This window comes from Mustelus asterias, chromosome 17 (genome assembly GCF_964213995.1).
Source record: "Mustelus asterias chromosome 17, sMusAst1.hap1.1, whole genome shotgun sequence".
In the NCBI taxonomy this organism is placed as follows: Eukaryota; Metazoa; Chordata; class Chondrichthyes; order Carcharhiniformes; family Triakidae; genus Mustelus; species Mustelus asterias.
Window position 1 is genome coordinate 4,936,838 of NC_135817.1, and position 18,966 is coordinate 4,955,803.

General features: G+C 38.7%; 1 protein-coding gene across 1 annotated transcript in view; it reads right to left on the reverse strand.

The window, feature by feature from the left end:
- Positions 1–11,206: 11,206 nt before the first annotated feature.
- Positions 11,207–18,966, reverse strand: part of kpna3 (karyopherin alpha 3 (importin alpha 4)) — a 52,455-nt gene continuing 44,695 nt past the window's right edge. The window contains exons 15-16 of the mRNA XM_078232102.1: positions 18,775–18,869; positions 11,207–13,338 (exon numbers count right to left, since the gene is read on the reverse strand). Of these exons, the coding sequence (XP_078088228.1) occupies positions 13,240–13,338; positions 18,775–18,869 (194 nt within the window). The 3' untranslated portion in view covers positions 11,207–13,239. The remainder of the gene's footprint in view (positions 13,339–18,774; positions 18,870–18,966) is intronic.

The following is an 18,966-nucleotide window of genomic DNA, read 5'->3' on the forward strand; positions in this document are numbered from 1 at the left end:
TTATCTTTGGCACCACAGTGCATTTGTCCTCTAAAACATGTTATGCTGTATAAAATAATTTACCATAATTTGAAATTCTCTCACCTTGCTTCCATGAAAAGGGCTTAGATAAATAATTTTGCATCCAACCAGAAAACCTCATGCTTGGTTTGGGCATCTATAGACAGATAAGTGATTATTCAATGCAGAGATGTATGCAGATTCCAAACATCAGCCCATTTATTAGCAATGGCTGATCTTTAGGAATGAGCAAGCATCCAGTGTGTTTGGACTAGTAACTTTGCATGGAAGCTTTCTAAGAATCAATGTAGATACTATATAAATGTAAGTCTTTCTATTGTTGAATAAAACAGATTATGAATTGAACCAAAAGATGCCCCACCTATTGTCAACTCAGTCCACCTTCAGAGAGACTTTTAAAAAGAGCATAAAACATGGATTACAAAGGAGTTTCAGTGTGATGTTCCTGGTTCCTATTACTGCCAACTGGTAGAGAGGTAGTCGCCTGGCACTTTTATAGAAAAAGGCAGGCAATCAGGCTGTTTATGAGAGCGTGTATCAGCACTGAACTGGAGCAAGATCTCTGCAGCAGACTGGAATTTAATACAGAAGTCCAGAGATTATTTCATTTGTATACATTATGTGCATTGTAGTTTGTTGCTTTCTGATTAACTGTGGATTAATTTGTCAATAAACTGCATGTGCTTATATCCAAATCACTTGTTTCTCATAATAGATAGAATCACACAAACTACATCAGGTCACTCAGTGAGTGGCCACCATGATGCTCATTGATAGGATAAAAAACGTAGAAGACTGCAATGTAAATAGATTTGGAGTAAACTGACAAGGGACCATTTTAACACTAACATGTAGCTGAAGAAGCCATTATGTATCCTGTATTAACTAATGACCAATCATAGACAGATCAGCGTAAAAGTAATGAACTTTGATTGAGTTATAATCAGTAATCATATTGGACAGAGTTTTCATTTAAGTATTAATGTAGAATCATTGTATAAAATTACTCTCTCATGGAAAAGTACAGTTTAGCCACAGGCAATGAAATCATTTCGGAACCTCGATAAAGTCCATGAGACAGTATACCATAGCCTTGCTAGTCTAGCTTAGTGAATGAAGAGTTGTTCAAAAACAGATTAAAAAACAGTGAGAAACAACCCAGTTATACTCTTACTTGAGATATTGAGGCCAGATTATCTCAGATGGGAATATACAAGTGAAAGCCAACTAAACTTCTCTCAACAGTCATCAAATCAAAGCTCTGACTCTGGTATGATGTGATGACCATACAGGGGTTAAGAAGAGAGGTCCTATAGGCTTCATTTCGGAGTCTCCAGAGTACAAACATGTCAATCTCCACAGCTGGGTTTGAGATCAGGGACCTGAGAGGTCTGTGATCTACACTTCAATGGATTGTACAACCGGCTAAAGCTGCAAAAGTCATTGTCCCAAGTTTAAGTATATCTTTTCTTTAATAAACTTTCTACACCTAAAGTTCTGTTTTGCCTTAATTGGTTAAGTCTTGTCCAAGAAAAAGTAAATTTATTAAATCACGTACATAGCTGGAAATTGGAGTGGCTGAAATTAAATTGACAAATTATGTATTGTTACAGCAATATGTTGTTTCAGCACCTCACTGATTAACACAAGATGACAATTTCAATGCCACGTTCAGATGTTACAAAACACTTTGGTGTCACCTCAGCTACAAGAGTGAAACATGAGATTATTGCAAAAAAACTGCATACACTACGACCTGAAACTCAAATATCGTAGGATGAGTGTTGTGGTGCAGGGAAAGGCCACTCAGTTCATTGAGTCTGTGCTGGGTCTTAGTTATTTTCGATTCTGCTCCTGTCACTGTTTCTGGTAGAGGATTCTATATCCTAATAGCTTATTCATTTTTCAAAAAATCTCAATTTCATTCATTCCTTTGACAATTTATAATTTCTGGTTACTGACTCAACATTCTGTGCCTTTCCTTAAACAATATTTTACAGAAGATGCAAAGGAAGCAATTGAATCAAACTTGTTAAGAGGACATTGCTAAATTCACTCCTTCAGGTGATAAATATGAACTTACATAAAGATAACCCATTGTCTATTGATGGAGTTATTTCATCCATAGACATCAAGTTAATATCACAAATACATTTCCTTGGGTTTTTAAATCATGGTTGACATTTTCATTAACAGCTACAAGGTGTGCGATGCATCATATTAAGTCTTCTCACCTTTCTCTTCCTTAGGGAATGAGGAAATCAGCAAATTTCATAAAGTAATAACTAATAAGGTGGAATTCATAGGAAAAGTATTTCCCTCTGCTGGTTAGACTAATAAATATAAATCTACGATAAAATGAGTAAGTTTTTTTTATAAATAAAATAAATAGACTTTGATAAATATCAATCTATGATAAAATGAGCAACTGATTCCAAATAATTATTTCTTAAGAAGGTCCAAGACTAGATTAACAATACTATTAGCAACTATGATTCAGGACAATGGGAGTCTGAAACATGGAATGAGTATGGAAGTGGTTCAGGACATTACTCTCATTCCCGCTGGTAGATCAGTTTACTTTTAGGATACAAGGTTCAGAAGACAATTAAATAAACAAATAGCATTTATTAAAGCATTACCTTCAAATTGTAAATCAGTAGAACCAGAGCTGAAAATTATATATAAACAAAAGAAATTTTGCACTCTGTTCATCTTTAGAATTTCTTCTGAAGGTGGTGATTCACGGTTCTACAAGCACCAGTTCCTGGTCAGTAATTCACCCATTCTGCCAGTCTTTGTGAACCTATTCAACGTTTACATAAATTTTCCAGCAGCAAGGGAACACTCAAGTATTGCCACTGCCAGAGTGGTGGGGGAGAAGAGACCTAGTTTCCTACCAACACATCCATAGAAATCAGATAACCAGAACATGAATCAAGACTGGGTCATTTCCCATCTCTAAGCCCACAGAAAATGTGTTTATCCACTCAACCATCAGTGCAGCCTAGATGGTCATGTTTGCCGGTTCTGAACAGGGCTGGCAGTCTATTAGATCTGACTTGAATGCAATCCTTTCCTGTAGACTGAACAGGATATCTTTCATTTAAGAACGTAACAAGATATTGAAGTGATTATATTTCTGAATTTTAGATATTACTCCAATGATTTCCCCATATTTCTCTGATGGATAAACTAGAGTCTACAACACAGTCCACTCCCTCAAGATGATTTACAACTCCAAATGAAATGCTCTCATCTCACCAAGTTGCAGTAGTTGTCAAGTCCCTGTGCCTTTAGATAGCTCTGGATTCATTCAATGAAATCAAATGAATTTTCGAATGAAAAATATGAATTGTGATCTGGATGCTTTGGGATATATAGCCAACTCCGATTGTGCCCAAGCTTATTATACTCGAGCATAATAAGTGTTTCATTATTTCAACTTTTAACCATAACAAAAGAAATTGGAAACCCAAGGCTCGGTGTTACTCCCTCTTTTGCCTAGCTTAAAACTGAAAAAGAGCAGGAAGATCCCCAGTTCAATCTCCAACTTTTGTTATCTGATGGATAGAAAGTTGAATGAGTGGGAGGCAAGTGGCCAAGATACTTCATCGCCTCTAACAACTGACTGGAAATGTGCATTTGTACAAACAGTGATAACAGGGAAACTTCAGGCATCATTCAAATCCCTACTTTGCTCATGATTCAACAACGTATCATCATGCAATGCCTAGGATGGTACCTTACCCTAATAGTCACCCGGTGGCTACAGTTAATATCAAAGCATAGAATAATTGATTGTTCCAAAGGGAAAGGGGAGTGAGGAAGGGGGAATATACCATTTACAACACAAAACACGACCATTCAACCCATTGTCTGTACCGCCAACTGCTAAAGTAAATTAAAACTCTTAACTTTCAGCCCTTTATCTCCCCTTTACTTCACATATTTATATTGGAAAGATCTAATGCCTGAAGTACTTCCTGCAGCAAACCATTCCTTACCCCATCATACCACAAGATTACTTTCACTCTCTCGCTTCATCATGTCAATTTAAATTGATGATCCCTTATCATTGGATTGCCACTCAAGAGGAAATAGTTTTTCTTCTTTTAATCTTTCAAAACTTTAAAGACCTCTACTAAATTTCTTCTGGCCTTCACTGCTCACATGAAAATTGATCACAGTAAGTTAAATCTCTCCTCATAACTACTTCCCACCTTTGGTATTTCCTGGTGAACTTACACTGTACACTGACATTTATTTCCAAGGAGGTCCAACTAGCCATTTTCTTATGCCAATCTACAATCTCTACATTCCTACTTAGAAAACTTATTTGCCTTATTTGTGGCTTCATTTACCTATACTTTCATGGGCACTAGGTATTGAAATCCATATCTGTGTGTGTGTCTGTTACTGCATACATCTTTCCATTGGGTATACACTCCAGTTTCTCATTAATTCTCCCAAATTACATCTGCTACTGACTGTCCATTTTAGTAACTTGATAAATGCCCTCCTGAAATCTTCACAATCGTCCCCATCATTTGCCATACACCATAAATAAATTTCAATATTGGTGTGCTCCATATCCCCAAGTTTAAAACATACATACAGCCCTAAAATAGAACACCATTTCCCACCTGTCTCCAATCCACTCAACACCCATTAATCTATCCATACCACTAAATTCCCTGACACTGAATGTCTGAAATTTTCTAACATGTTGAGGCAACTTATTGAATGCTTTCTGATGACATACATAACAGTTTAAGGGGTGTAGTGGTATTGTCACTGCACTAGTAGTCCAGAGATCCAGAGTAATGCTCTGGGAACCTGGGATCGACTCTCCCCACCAATTCAGTTCAAAGTCTAATAATGACCATGTAACCATTTGTCAATTGTCGTAAAAACCCATCTGGTCTTTCAGGGAAGGAAACCAGCCATCCTTACCTGATCTGACCTACATGTGACTCCAGATCCACAGCAATGTGGTTGACTCTTAACCACATTAACTCTGAAATGGCCCAGCAAGCCACCCAGCTCAAGGGCAATTAGGAATGGGCAATAAATGCTGGCAATGCCAGCAACACCCACATCCCATGAAAGAATAAAATAAGTTACTGCATTCTCTTTATCCAATCACTACTACAGAAAATACTATTGAATAACTTGCCCACAACAAATCAATCTAGCTGCTCTTTCATCCCATGCATCCTCAGCGTATTAATTATGCATTCTAAAAGCTTATAATTGATACTAAATTAACTAGTTAACTTGGTTTCGTCCTCTCTTTTCCTACGCAGTTGTTTAATTGCCTATCTTTCAGACTCTGGCACAATATATTTATTCAAGCAGAGATGAAAAATTGGTTAGAGCCTCTGCTGCCTCTTCTTTTGACCTCCAATAACAGCCAAGTGTGCCGCAAGGACACAACATTCACTTTTGAGTTCTGCTGATATTGTTCCCAAATAAAGGTATTTTCTCATAATCCCTCAATTGTTTCTCTTCTTGCTGTAGTATACTCATACCATTTGCAAACACAACTGCAACACTGATGGTGGTGGTGGGGGCAGCGGAATGAAGAGGGAAATGAACAATTTGGACTGCATGTCATTGTGGCTCAAAAAGTGCATCAACAGTCTTACTGAACTTGACCATGTCTATGAAATGTTTCAGCAGTACTCAACCTAACTAAGATGGTTAATAAGAATCTGGGAAGTAGTTACATAAATATGGCACATATACTTTTTGTAATCTGCTTCAGTTACGAGGTTTATAAGATTATGTTTTGGACTGTGTCTTCAAATTTGGGTTAAAATTAGGGGAATCATATTACTATTCTAAATCCTGCCTGACAAGCCTGGCTAAGTCAAGGAACCTGTAAGAGACCTGTATGCAAGATGCAAGTTCTCACAACTGCGAACAGAAGGCAAAGGCAGCTTGTGCTAACAAGTAAATAGACTGTCGACTCCAAGCTTTCGGGCAGAAGGGACAGGAAAAGAACAGCAGTTGGTATGGTCAGCAAAGAGGCTGCAAGTTGTTTGCAAGCTACTAAAGCTGAGGGAAACGGTCTCCAGTTAAGATGCATGCCGCAGCCATCATAGGAACCCATAAGATTCCGGTGGGCTTTTAGTACTGATAGTGAATCTGGGAATCTCTACGAAAACTGAGGGAAGTGCCTGGAAGGTCACCAAGTTAAACAGCAAAATATTATCCCATTGGAAATTGGAAGTTTCTGTGGACAGTTTAGTGTAGAAATTATAATTTTGTGTATACTGTGCTGTGGCAAGAGGAATTTCCCTTCTGTAGATTAAAGAGCAAGTTTGCTTACAAAAATAGTGTTCGTTACTTTTAATTATTTGTTGCATTAAAAACCTTAAAATGTGAAATCTTGTGTCATCATTTCAGCTATTAATTGGAAGTTTTAATTTAGTTCTAAAAAGTTTGCAGTATCTACATGGATCATAATAAAATCCTCTCCACTTTGGCATCTGAATTTCTTCAGACTCCTCAGGATATTATTTATAAAATCTTCACTCTTGACATTCTAATTTCTAACTAGTAATTTTTAATCTAATTTCTAATGAGCAGACATTATAACTTTTCTATTTTGACATTTAATTCGAAGGCTGAAGCAAAACAGGTTTTTAAGCTGGAGTTTGCAGACTCTAAGACAACCCCAAAGATCTACAAAGTCATAACATTTCCTGACTTGGTGACAAATGTTTTTTGCAATGATAGCATTTCCCTTTGAGTTAGGACAACTGCTTCAATACTTTCCCCGAAACCAAAAGGTTTTTTTAAAAATATGTTTATTCTTATAAGCAGTACCTTTAGGTAGATTTCCCCCATTTAATTCTACTGTATTCTCGCCTATTTATCAATGCACCCCGCCGCAAAGATAAATTCATAGAAATCATAGAAACCCTACAGTACAGAAAGAGGCCATTCGGCCCATCGAGTCTGCACTGACCACAATCCCACCCAGGCCCTACCCCCATATCCCTACATATTTTACCCACTAATCCCTCTAACCTACGCATCCCAGGACACTAAGAGGCAATTTTAGCATGGCCAATCAACCTAACCCGCACATCTTTGGACTGTGGGAGGAAACCGGAGCACCCGGAGGAAACCCACGCAGACTTGAGGAGAATGTGCAAACTCCACACAGACAGTGACCCAAGCTGGGAATCGAACCCAGGTCCCTGGAGCTGTGAAGCAGCAGTGCTAACCACTGTGCTACCCACAAAAAATTGGGGTTCTGTACAAATAGTGACAAGGTCAAAAAACTGTAGTTCTGTTTTTGAGAACCCATAAAAGGATATTACAATAAGCATCACTGGTAAAGAATCTCAAACATATAATAAATGTTTGGTCGATTCATTGAACATAAATTCAAATTGGCTATCTTCCAAATTTGGGAACCAGAGCAAGGTCATTGATCAACTCGACTCCTCCAGTTAAAGTTTATTAGTCACAAGTAAGGCTTACATTAACACTGCAATGAAGTTATAGTGAAATTCCTTGCACTTTATCTGGGGGTGGGCTGTAATACCAGATCCTTTGAAAAAAGATCTTCTGGAATAACATGGGCATAATTCAAGAATAGTTAATTTACCTGCAACAGAAAATTAAATAAGGTTTGGCAAATAGAGAAAAAGAGATCTTTTCTGTGAAGATATTCTGTGACACGAATTTGTCAGGCCTGGTTTCATCTAAGGTCATCAGAATGTTCCCAGCCGAAGACAAGTTTCTCAGAACTTTTCACAGAATCACATGTCAAAGTTTTTCTATGTTTCTAAATCCAGAAACAGTACAAAGATTATAGTTTCCTAACTGCTTTTCTCTGGCAGAAACCAACTATTACAGAGCAGGCATTGGTGCCTTAGCAAGGCACTTCAGTTGGCACCAATGCTAGTGGCAGTTTCTAACCCAACTGATGCAACAACCTGTAGTTTTGACACAGAAAAACATTGCAAAGTGGTCTTTGGAGGTCTATAGAAATAAACAGGCACTGAGGAGGATCCTGAATGAGGAATGGAGGAGCATAGAATCAAAGAATCCCAAAGTGCAAAAAGAGACCATTTGGCCCATCGAGCCTACACCAACCATAATCCTACCCAGACCTTATCCTCATAACCCTATGTATTTATCCTGCTAATCTCCCTGAAACTAACGGGTGAGCATGGCCAACCAACCTAATCCGCACTTCTTTGGACTGTGGGAGGAAACCGGAGCACCCGGAGGAAACCCACGGAGACACAGGGAGAACGTGCAAACTCCACACAGACAGTTACCTGAGGCCGGAATTGAACCTGGGTCCCTGGCGCTGTGAGGCAGCAGTGCTAACCACTGTGCCACAAAAGTGTATTAAGGAGGAAATTCTGCAGATTTGGATTTGGCAAGCTGAAGGCATGGCCCTATGGTGTGAATGGAGGAGGAGAATGCAAAAGAGACTCGAGTCAGAACAACAGAACCAGGTGATTTGAAAGGATGGAGGCTAGGCAGGAGGGGACTGAGATCAAGGAGGAATTTTACCATAAGGTAAGAATCTTAAAATCAGACATTGAGAGCTGGAAACACCATGGGTCAGCAAGGACAGGAGTGATGTTTGAGTGGGACATAGCAGAAGAATTATTGGTCAGCTGAAGTTTATGGCAAGTGGAGGATGAGGTATTTGACTCAAGTGACAAAGTACGGATGGGGAATTTGGTGGTAGATGGGTTGAGGTAGAGCAAAGGCAAGTGATGTTACTGAAGTGGAGATATGCAAAGGAGGCAATCTGGGTTTCAATGCTCATCACTGATCATAACACGAATGTTGCATGCAATCTAGTGCAGTCAGGGAGGAGATGGAATCCAAAGTGAACATTTCAGAGAAAATGTGACGCAAGGTGAATCGGACAAGTTTATGAATATGTGCAACTTTAATATCAGGCACAAAGTTGTAATTTTGTGGGAGTTTCTATGAACAGATCTAATTTTAAAGCAAATAGTGATAAAACTGGTGAAAGACAGACCAATCAGAAAATTACAAATATTTACAAATCTGTGTACTGGTTTTCTCACCAGGGAGATTTTGATGGCAAGTGAAAGGAGTCAACAATAGCAGTGTCACATGCTTCCAGAAAACAAAACTTGCCTAAAATATTCTAATTTATACTTACATTTTTTCAACAGGACCACTTGCTTATGTATAACATAATATTGTGTGGCATACTACCACTACCTTTATGAAGACTTCACTCTAAGTCTGGTTGAACCTAATAATGTTGGGCTAGGGTTCCAGATGCAGCTGTATCCCTCCAGTATGGCCATTCGCAAAGCATTAGCCCACTGAGCAACAGAGACTGTTCTGGTAATATAAGTACCAGGCCTGGTTGAATCCTGCCCAATTATGCACTCTCCCGCAAGGTCATCAGACAGGGTACATGAGTAGAAACCCTGACTGAACTTCCCCTCTTTTCTAGTGTAGGAGGCTGGAGGCTAACTACAGGACCTCTGCTGCAGTCCCAAGTTGAGATCTGCTAATCAAACAGTGCAAGAGCTGGCATTTCTCAATTTCAGAAGAAAAAAAATGATTAGCAGTGCATAAAACTGCACGCTACCATGTCAAATTAACATTTTTGTGCATAGTAATTCTCTCTCATATGGTCTTTAAAAGAAAATAAGTCAAATCATTGTTCAGTGATTATCCTCATTCCAATTGTAGTTCAGTTTAGACATATTGGGGAAAATGCACATCCGTTTGGAATTTTGTTTATTTTCCAAATAGGGTCACTATCACCAAATCCACCGTGCAAAGCAGTCACTCTGTTCACAGTTGTGGGTTATGATTTACAATGAGCAATTACCAGAGATCACTCAATTGTGACATACACTGCATAAAACAGACAAAATGCTGGTAAACTTACAGATGTCAGCCTCTCAAAGAAGATAGGGTGAATGTATCAGGTAGACATTGTATTAGAGTTGTCTGCATTTTCTGTTTTATTTCCGATGCCAGTATTTGTAATTGTTGCCATCCGTTGCACTCTATTTGCATCCACTGAATGTGAGTGAACATTTTTATCATCAAATTTTCTCAATCACTTTCCCTGAAATCCCAATGGGAGTTTCTTTTCAACTTGAATTCTTATATACAAATCATAATTAAATAAATGATTATATTTTCACCTTCTGAAGATGCCAATATGTCATTTGACAACATTTTTATTTTACAAAAGTCACAAAGGGAATTAACTAGTAAAATTATTTTAATGACTTAAAATATCTTAAACACTCTTAGGGTGTCTGGATATTGATACGTCTAAATAGGAAGGGAACAATTTGGCTCTGAAATATACTCCCAGGATTGGTATTGTACCTAACTTCCAAAAATACAAACCTTGTGTAGCTTCTCCACAATACGCAAATAGGAAGTGCTTCTCTACTACAACTCACCAACATAGGTACAGCAACCAAGCCACCTGATACAAGCAGGAAACAGCATTTTAAAGTTCACCCCTCCAAAACAGCTTAAGGTGTAAATAAAAACCCAACCATGTTTATTTGTCAGGTAGCCAAATTATACCCCCTACCCTGCCCCCAACACAAAATAACATTTTTCTCTTAAAAATAAACCTATATGATACTATATGAATGAAATACTTCACAGATATCATTAACAATGTTTCCTCTTTGAAACATACATTGTCTCTTATATCAAGGGTGCCCACTCTTACCTTCATGGGCACAATAGCCATGTACCAAGGAGCATCTCAGGACACCTCTAAAGTTTAAATGCATGTTCCCATTAATTTGCATAGATGGTGTTTTTCTAATGAAGATTAATCTATTTAAGACAGCCCTTCTTAAATCTCCAGGCCAAGAAAATTCAAACAGGACCACAAATAGGATCAAGCTATTGGGCTAAGAGGGCTGGACTCAGGTCCTTCATGTAGCTCCAGGGCTGCTAATGAGACACCCATTGAATTGTATCCCGGTGAGGAATCGACACCCCGATTAGGGAAGAGGAGGAATTTTATTTGGGTGGGAGAGTGGATGGTGTTGGGGAATAATATTTTGACAATTGGATCATTAAAACAAGAGGTAGCATTTAAACATGGATTTGAGTTTTAGATTCTACAATTATCTCATACTGAATGTCCCTTCCCACATAGTAAATCACACACACAACATTTTAAATTCTATATTGTGCGAATGGATATTATGCAGTTACCATATGTAGCAGATTTTACAACATAAAAATATATAGGAAAAACAAAGGCACAATGAAATCCAACTCATTCTTCAGGCAGAAGAGCTGAAATGAGCCACCTTAAAGAGAGATTTTAATTTAAAATTTATAAAAAGGATATAAATAACCGAGGCCAAAACACTATTTGTATCATTAAAACAGTTTCATCAGCAAGTAAAAATCTTGCAGTTTTATATAAGCTTGTATCCTGTAAAGATACAAGACATGGTAGTCTTTAAAGTGGCTCAGTCTTGGCGGCAAGGTATTAAGATGAATATAAACCTGCACAATTTTGTTCATCAATGAGAAACAACTCATTAGCAGAGCTTTGATTGCATTTCTTGGATTCAATTACAGTAGATACTGCCCACACTTGATAACTACATTAGTTCAAATGCAATCTTCTGTCCCTTTACAATAATGCGTGGGGGGGAAAGTTTACATCCAGTCACCACAGCAACAAAAACCCATCCCTGAATAGTGTCACCTAGCCTAATACCTACAAAAAAAAAACCTCCCTGTGTATCTTAAATACAGTAAATAAAGCAATCAACGTTAACGGACCAGATGTACACTTAACTGTAAGCTTCTGTACAGCATTATACAATGCTTACGTTACATTCCCCGTAAAGATTTACACTCCTTTTTTGTACATTTTTACTCCTTTTTTATCAATTTGCTTCTAGTCATTTGAATAAAAAGTGTGGTTTTAGATTCTCGTCAATAACACTCAAGTCCATGACCAAATTTAATGAAACAGCTGCTGGTTCACAGACCTCAGCAGTATCCACAGTAAGGAACGGTCAATTTACGATGCATGACTGTCTAAGACTGTATGTCACTGCAAACATGGAAGCTCCACAGTTTAAACCCATTAAAAGTCCAACAATTTATTTTACTACTGGATTGGCTTAACCTGAAATTTAAAAAAAAAATACTGATTCACCTAACAGTTGGAAGCAAGATTCGTAGTAGGTTAAATGGTTAATTTTAAGATTTTTTTTGGGGGGGGGGGGTAGAAACTCAGATTCATCTAACGGAGTGAGAAACCTGAACGTGAACATGAAACGTGGGTGAATCTTGCTTTCAGCTTAAAGCAGAGGCTCAAGTCACATCGATATAATAATTGCAGCTCAGGTAAAACACCATGCACAGCATTTGTTAAGTACTTCAAAAGAGCAGGGAGAAAAAAATTAAAACACAGGTTCTAGTAGTGGTTGTAGTAATCAGCAGGGGCTCTTTTTTTCACAGAACTTGCACAAACTGTCAAGAAGTTGTGGTTAAACTTGGCTCCATTCATTAAGTTTGGTTTCCAGCCCTAGTCTGTGAGGCAGTGCAAGCACATCAATCTAACATGGATGCAAGCAGGATTTTTTTTTAAACCTCCCTATAGCAAAAAAAAAATGTTTTTGCAGTCGCCAGAAAAATAAAAATCCTGGTTTTGTTTCATCCATGGACTACTTTGGCCATGATGGTTCTACAGTTTTTGCAAATCCTTCTATTGTAAGCCCCGGTGAAAAGTCTTCTAAAAAGCCTATTTCACACGTCAAAGCCAAGTCTCTTTGCAAGTCCCATTAATAAATACCTAATCGTTCAGAAATCTTCCTGTTCTATGTAGAGAGCTACTATCGTGTGCCTAATATGCAACGTTGTAAGTGAGACTGCTACTACTGTCACAGGAATGAGGTACCAGGGAGGGAAAGGTAGAATCACAGGCGATGTTGGGGATTACCCTCATTTGTTGATATGATAGTTACTCATGGGCTCACAAGAATCATGCACACGTGTCAACAATCCGTGTGGTAGCAAATTTTGGCAATTGCTGAGTGATTGATAATTAGGCTTTTCAAAAAAAGCATCAAATGTAGATGCGCAGATGTCTCTCGAGCCTCCATCACACTTCTGCTTGGTGAATTTTTATTTGGTGTTTCGGGTTGGCAAGGGGCAGGGAAGCTACAGCATCTTCTCAGCTTAGAAATTGAACTCCTTTGTTTGAAGGTTTGCCGTGGGGTCGAAACTGAAAGTTCCAGCTTGAGTTGCTTCAGGAAGGAGACTTGGATCTTCATCAATCTATTGAGAGGAGACAGATGATAAATTAGCACTGCAACCTTTCTGAAACTGCAAGAAATTATTTGATCCAAATTACCCCATTAATTCATGGTAAATATTAACCGATTTGGGGCCCTTTGGGTCTCAGTCAGCAGTTATAAACTATCTGACACTGAGCTGCAGCTTCAAGGTTTAGCCTGAATGCTTATAAAAGGTTAAATCCTCGTGTCCACGCCCTCCAATACAATTACTCTGTAAAACAAGGAATCTAAATCTTGAGGAAATGGAATGTTTGGAACAAGTCCAAAGTGGTAAATGTTCTTTTTCTACAGAAATGCAGTGCCAATCATTAATAAAAAGCTTCAAAAGCTGAAATCGAACTTGTAATTATTTTCACAGGGAGAGAGTTCACACATCACCAGAAATACCAACAGATAAGATGCCTAAGGCCAGTCGTTTCCATGCAAGTCTTGAACTAAGGTACACCAATACGGATAATTAATGGTCATTGCACTTGAGGCTCATGTTAACTGACATTCCCGTACTGTCCGATACCAGTTGAGACCAGCTAACTCAGCAGACTCAGGATCAAACCTGGGAATTCCTGAATGTAGTGTCCGGCTACTTGTTAGGTAAGCTCATTGGAAATATACATTTTGAGTTTGGATCCAATCCACTGCATGCATTACAATTACCGGCACCACATACTTTAATCAAAATCTGGGGATAAAACTAAAAAGGAAACCTAACTGATTAGATCTTGTACAAAACAGATCACAAAACCAAGGCAGCGGGGAAGTAATTTACTTTAAACAGGAGTTGGTAGTTTTAGTTATTTGCAATTCTCAAATTCTAGCATAAGTCAACAAAAATTCAGCTCATCTGGATCCAATTACTTGTTAAAGTGTACACATTCTCAATGAGCAGACCAAACTAGTAGCTGAATGAGATAGTTCAGAAATTCCAAGTTTTGATCCTTAGTTTGGGGCGGCATGTTAGCACAGTGGTTAGCACTGCTGCTTCACAGCACCAGGGACCCGGGTTCGATCCCCGGCTTGGGTCAGTGTGTGTGTGGAGTTTGCACGTTCTCCCCGTGTCTGTGTGGCTTTCCTCCGGGTGCTCCAGTTTCCTCCCACATTCTGAAAGATGTGCCGGTTAGGTGCATTGACCCGAACAGGCGCCGGACTGTGGCGACTGGGGGATTTTCACAGTAACTTCATTGCAGTGTTAATGTAAGCCTTACTTGTGACTAATGAATAAACTTTTTAAAAAACTTTAAATTAACTGGAGAGTTATCCATAAGGATGTGTGAAAATGGCCAGAATTCCAAATCACAATCTGGTGGAAATGTGTACATCGCTGTACCAATTATAAGCTGGGGGCCATCAGTCCTGTGATGGGTCCATAATTACATAGAATAGCATTAACTTACTGACATGAATTACATATTGGTAATATCCAATCAGACTGTATTAGAGAGGACATTCAACACCCTTGGAGCCGTGTCTGCAAGCAACAAGGCCAAAGCTTCAGGGACTGGGAGAAAGGAAAAAAAGAAAATGTATAAATGTAAAATTTTAAATAGTTTGCTGAAGATGTCGGATATTCTTCTGTAAATAGATCATATGCTTTTTAAAACTAAATGCTGTTATTAAATCTGTAGAACAAACATTCATGTAGAGCAAGAGGCCTGAGGGAAACTCAAAAGGAACAGGTTTCCTGCTTTTAAAATTCTAAATCTTAATTTCTTCCCTGAATGTTTTAAATTTAAGATGTGAATTCTACACTACTCATCCCTGGTGGACTCAAGATAAACCTAATACAACAATAATGGGAAAGCACAAAGATTGCATAAAACTATTATATACAGAAACAATTAATTCAATATGCAAAATCACTACATTGGATTCAAATATTCAAATCACGTAAGCAAACAAGGAAAAGGAGAATGTCATATGGCCCATTGAACTTTGCCATTCAATAAGATCACGGCTGTATTTTTACACAACTTTCCCGCATTATTCCTTATCACCTGATGCCCTTAGTATCCAAAAATCTATCAAGCTCATTCTTGAATATGGTGAATGACTTGAGCAGCCACTGGAGTAGAGAATTCCAAATACTCAAAACGCTGAGTGAAGAAATTGCTTTGCAATGAAAATGCTACTGTTCCTATGGTACTGGATTTCCCTTTGAACTACCTAGCTAGGTTTCACTCAACGATCTATGGAGGTCCATTTGGGAACATAAACAGACCACCTTCTTTGCAATATTCTGATTCAAATCAAGTAGGGCACACAAGATAAAAGAGTATGTCATATGGCCCACTGAACGCTGCCATCCAATAAGATCATGGCTGTTCATTTGCTCAGCCATCCAAAGAGCCAGCATTTCCACCTCAAACCCTCGGTATTAAATTAAGTCGCTAATCCGGAATGAAAGGTAAATAATTTTATAATGCTGGATGTTAACATTCTTATCCATCACAGAACATCTCTGTGCCTCCAGCGTCTAGCACAAAGAGAACTGTTATGTTATCACTTCACATTTCACACACTAGCTGGAGAGCAACTGCAGTTTAAAGCAGCAGCATCTGGCACCATTACTTATCTAAGCGATTAGCAAACAAAAGAAAATCAATTTTCAATTTTAAATGAAATCAACAATGAAGAACTATTTTTAAAAGGAATACATAAAAATGAAAGAAATATTGTGATAGATTTTAGGCTTAAAGTGCTAATTTTTATTAACTGGGCAAATTTTTACTTCAAAGATTAAATCAGTATCTCCAACACCAGGGATAACTAAAAAACAGATAGTCTGGCCTAATTTGAAACTTGACCTTAAATTTATCTCTACCGAGTGGCAGATGTGTTATAGCTGCAAAGAGCTCAATCACTCCTCAGTGTCTTTAGCATCGGAGTGTGCTATCATCCAGGAAGTCACTCTTCAGTAGAGACTCAATCGACCAGTCTTGTAAATACTGCTGGAACACAAAGGTGCTTCATTTCCTGACTCTCCAAAATCTCTCCACCGCCTATGAAGTACAAGTCAGGAGTGTAATGGAATACTCTTTATTTTTGCTTGTCTGAATGAGTTGAGCTGCAACAATACTTGAGAAATTCAACACCATCAAAGACAGTAATCCACTTGATCAGCACCCTACCCACAACTCAGGCATTCACTCCCTCCATCATCAATGCACACTGCTGCAACAGTATCCTATCTACAGGTTGCAATGCAGCAAGTCTTCAAGGTTTCTTCAGCAGCATCTCCCAAACCCTGAACCTTTATCACCCAGAAGGACAAAGGCATCATGCAAGTGAACACCACTGCCTATAAGTCACAGACCACCCTGACCTGGGACATATATAACCATTCCTTCATCACTGTTGGGTCAAATTCCTGGAACGCTCTACCAGACAGCAATGTCAGAGCACCTTCACCACATGGACAGCAGCTCACCACCTCCTCTTCTTAAGGGCAACTAGGGTCAATAAATATCTGCCTTGATAGCAAGGTCCTCGTCCCAAGAATTATTAAAGGTTTTTAAAAGTACTGAAAGGGGCTTCCCTCACTCAATAACAGCTCCTCATTTATAGTTTAGTTTTGCTGAGTACCGCATTGATTTGATTCCACGGGAAACATAATTTGGTCATCAAAATTAAAGCAAAAATCAGCTAAAACACTCTGCATTTACATCATAAATGTTGGGAAACAATTAAGAAAGGATACAGAATAGATAGAGAGAAGCTGTTCCTTTTGGAGAGGGATGAAAAATCAGAGGACGCTGGTTTAAGGTAAAAGAGCCAAGGTGACATGAGAACCTTTTTTTTTTAAAAAGCAGTGAGTGGTTAGGACCTGGAATGTGTTGCCTGAGAGGGTGGTGGGGCAGAATCGCGTGTGGCTTTCAAAAGGGAATTGGATAAATCCCTGAAAATAAAAAGTATGCGTGGTTACCAGGAAAGGGCAAGAGAGTGGAACTAATAAACTATTTTTCACACAGACCTGGCATGGACTTGACAGGCCAAAATGTCTCCTCTGTGCTATAACCATTGCAATTCTATTTTAATAATTAAACAAAAAGAACTAAATGACTATATACAAAAAAACCAAGCAAAGATTAGATGGAAAATTGCAATGGAGGCCATAAGTCATTTGAATTAGAGGCAACAAGAGTTAGGTTTTCAAACTTATTCACGTGATTGTATTTGAGGGGTCAGAGAAGAATGACAGGTTCCAGAGTTGTCCATGGGTCCTCTGTTTTGTTGTCTCTCCTGGGTGACCCAAGGGGAGCCAGGATAAAGAATATAGAAGCAAAGCCTTTGTAAGATGGTGGACAAAAATGTTTAGTTTATTTATTAGTGTCACAAGTAAGCTTACATTAACACTGCAATGAAGTTACTGTGAAAATCCCACTCCAGCACCTGTTCGGGTACACGGAGGGAGAATTTAGCATGGCCAATGCACCTAACCAGCATGTCTTTCAGACTGTGGGTGGAAACCAGAGCACACAGAGGAAGCCCACGCAGAAATGGGGAGAACGTGCAGACTCCGCACAGTGACCCAAGACTGGAATTGAATTCAGGTCTCTGGCACTGTGGGGCAGCAGTGCTAAGCACTGTGCCACCGTGTTGCCCTAAACAATTGTATGAACCTGTTTGCATAATGTTATCTACACGGCCATTTTTAAAAAATTGTTTTTTTCATCTCACATTATGGATTAAGCCACTGGAAGATACAAAGGCACAAGCAGATCCTTAATCTGGATAAATTTACTCTCAGATTTAAAAAACGATGATTGAGGTATACATCAACTATTAACAAAGACAAAACCAATGGTTATTTGCATCACTCCAACTCAAGTGGTGTTTTGTTGCAAAATGCAAGCAAGAACAAAGAGACAGCTAACTGTCATCTGCACACTTTTTTAAAGTTTATTTATTAGTCACAAGTAAGGCTTACATTAACACTGCAATGAAGTTATTGTGAAAATCCCCTAGTCGCCACACTCTGGCGCCTGTTCGGGTCAATGCACCTGACCAGCACGGCTTTTAGACTGTGGGAGGAAACCAGAGCATCCGGAGGAAACCAACGCAGACATGGGGAGAATGTGTAAACTCCCCACAGACAATGACCCAAGCCGGGAATCGAACGTAGGTTCCTGGCACCATGAGGCAGCAGTGCTAACCACTGTGCCGCCCACTTGTTGAAATGGTACCTCTCTAGTTCACAAGCGAAGCAAAACAGTGACTTCCTTTGTCATGCGTGCATACAGAATTAACACCCGCAAGAATCAAACTTGGGGCTGAATGGCAAGTTGAACACTTATGACAATGTAAGTGTACCTAGTCGACACTGAGAGATTAAGTAAATAAAATGCATTTCGATATCCACCTGCCCCTTCCTACAAATCAACTGCCTGTCAGCTAAACAAGAAACCAATTCTCTACTTACATCATCACCAGAGAAGTATTGATCTATGATTTCATAAGCTAGTTTATAGATTTCTTCATTTTCATGTTGCTGCAAGGCTTCTATTTTTTCCAAACCTGTCGGGAAGAAAGTTAGAAGCTGGTGAAACAATTGTAAAGATAATTTTGAATTACGAATGAAGCAGTACAGACTTGCACTAAGCTTTATCTGTAA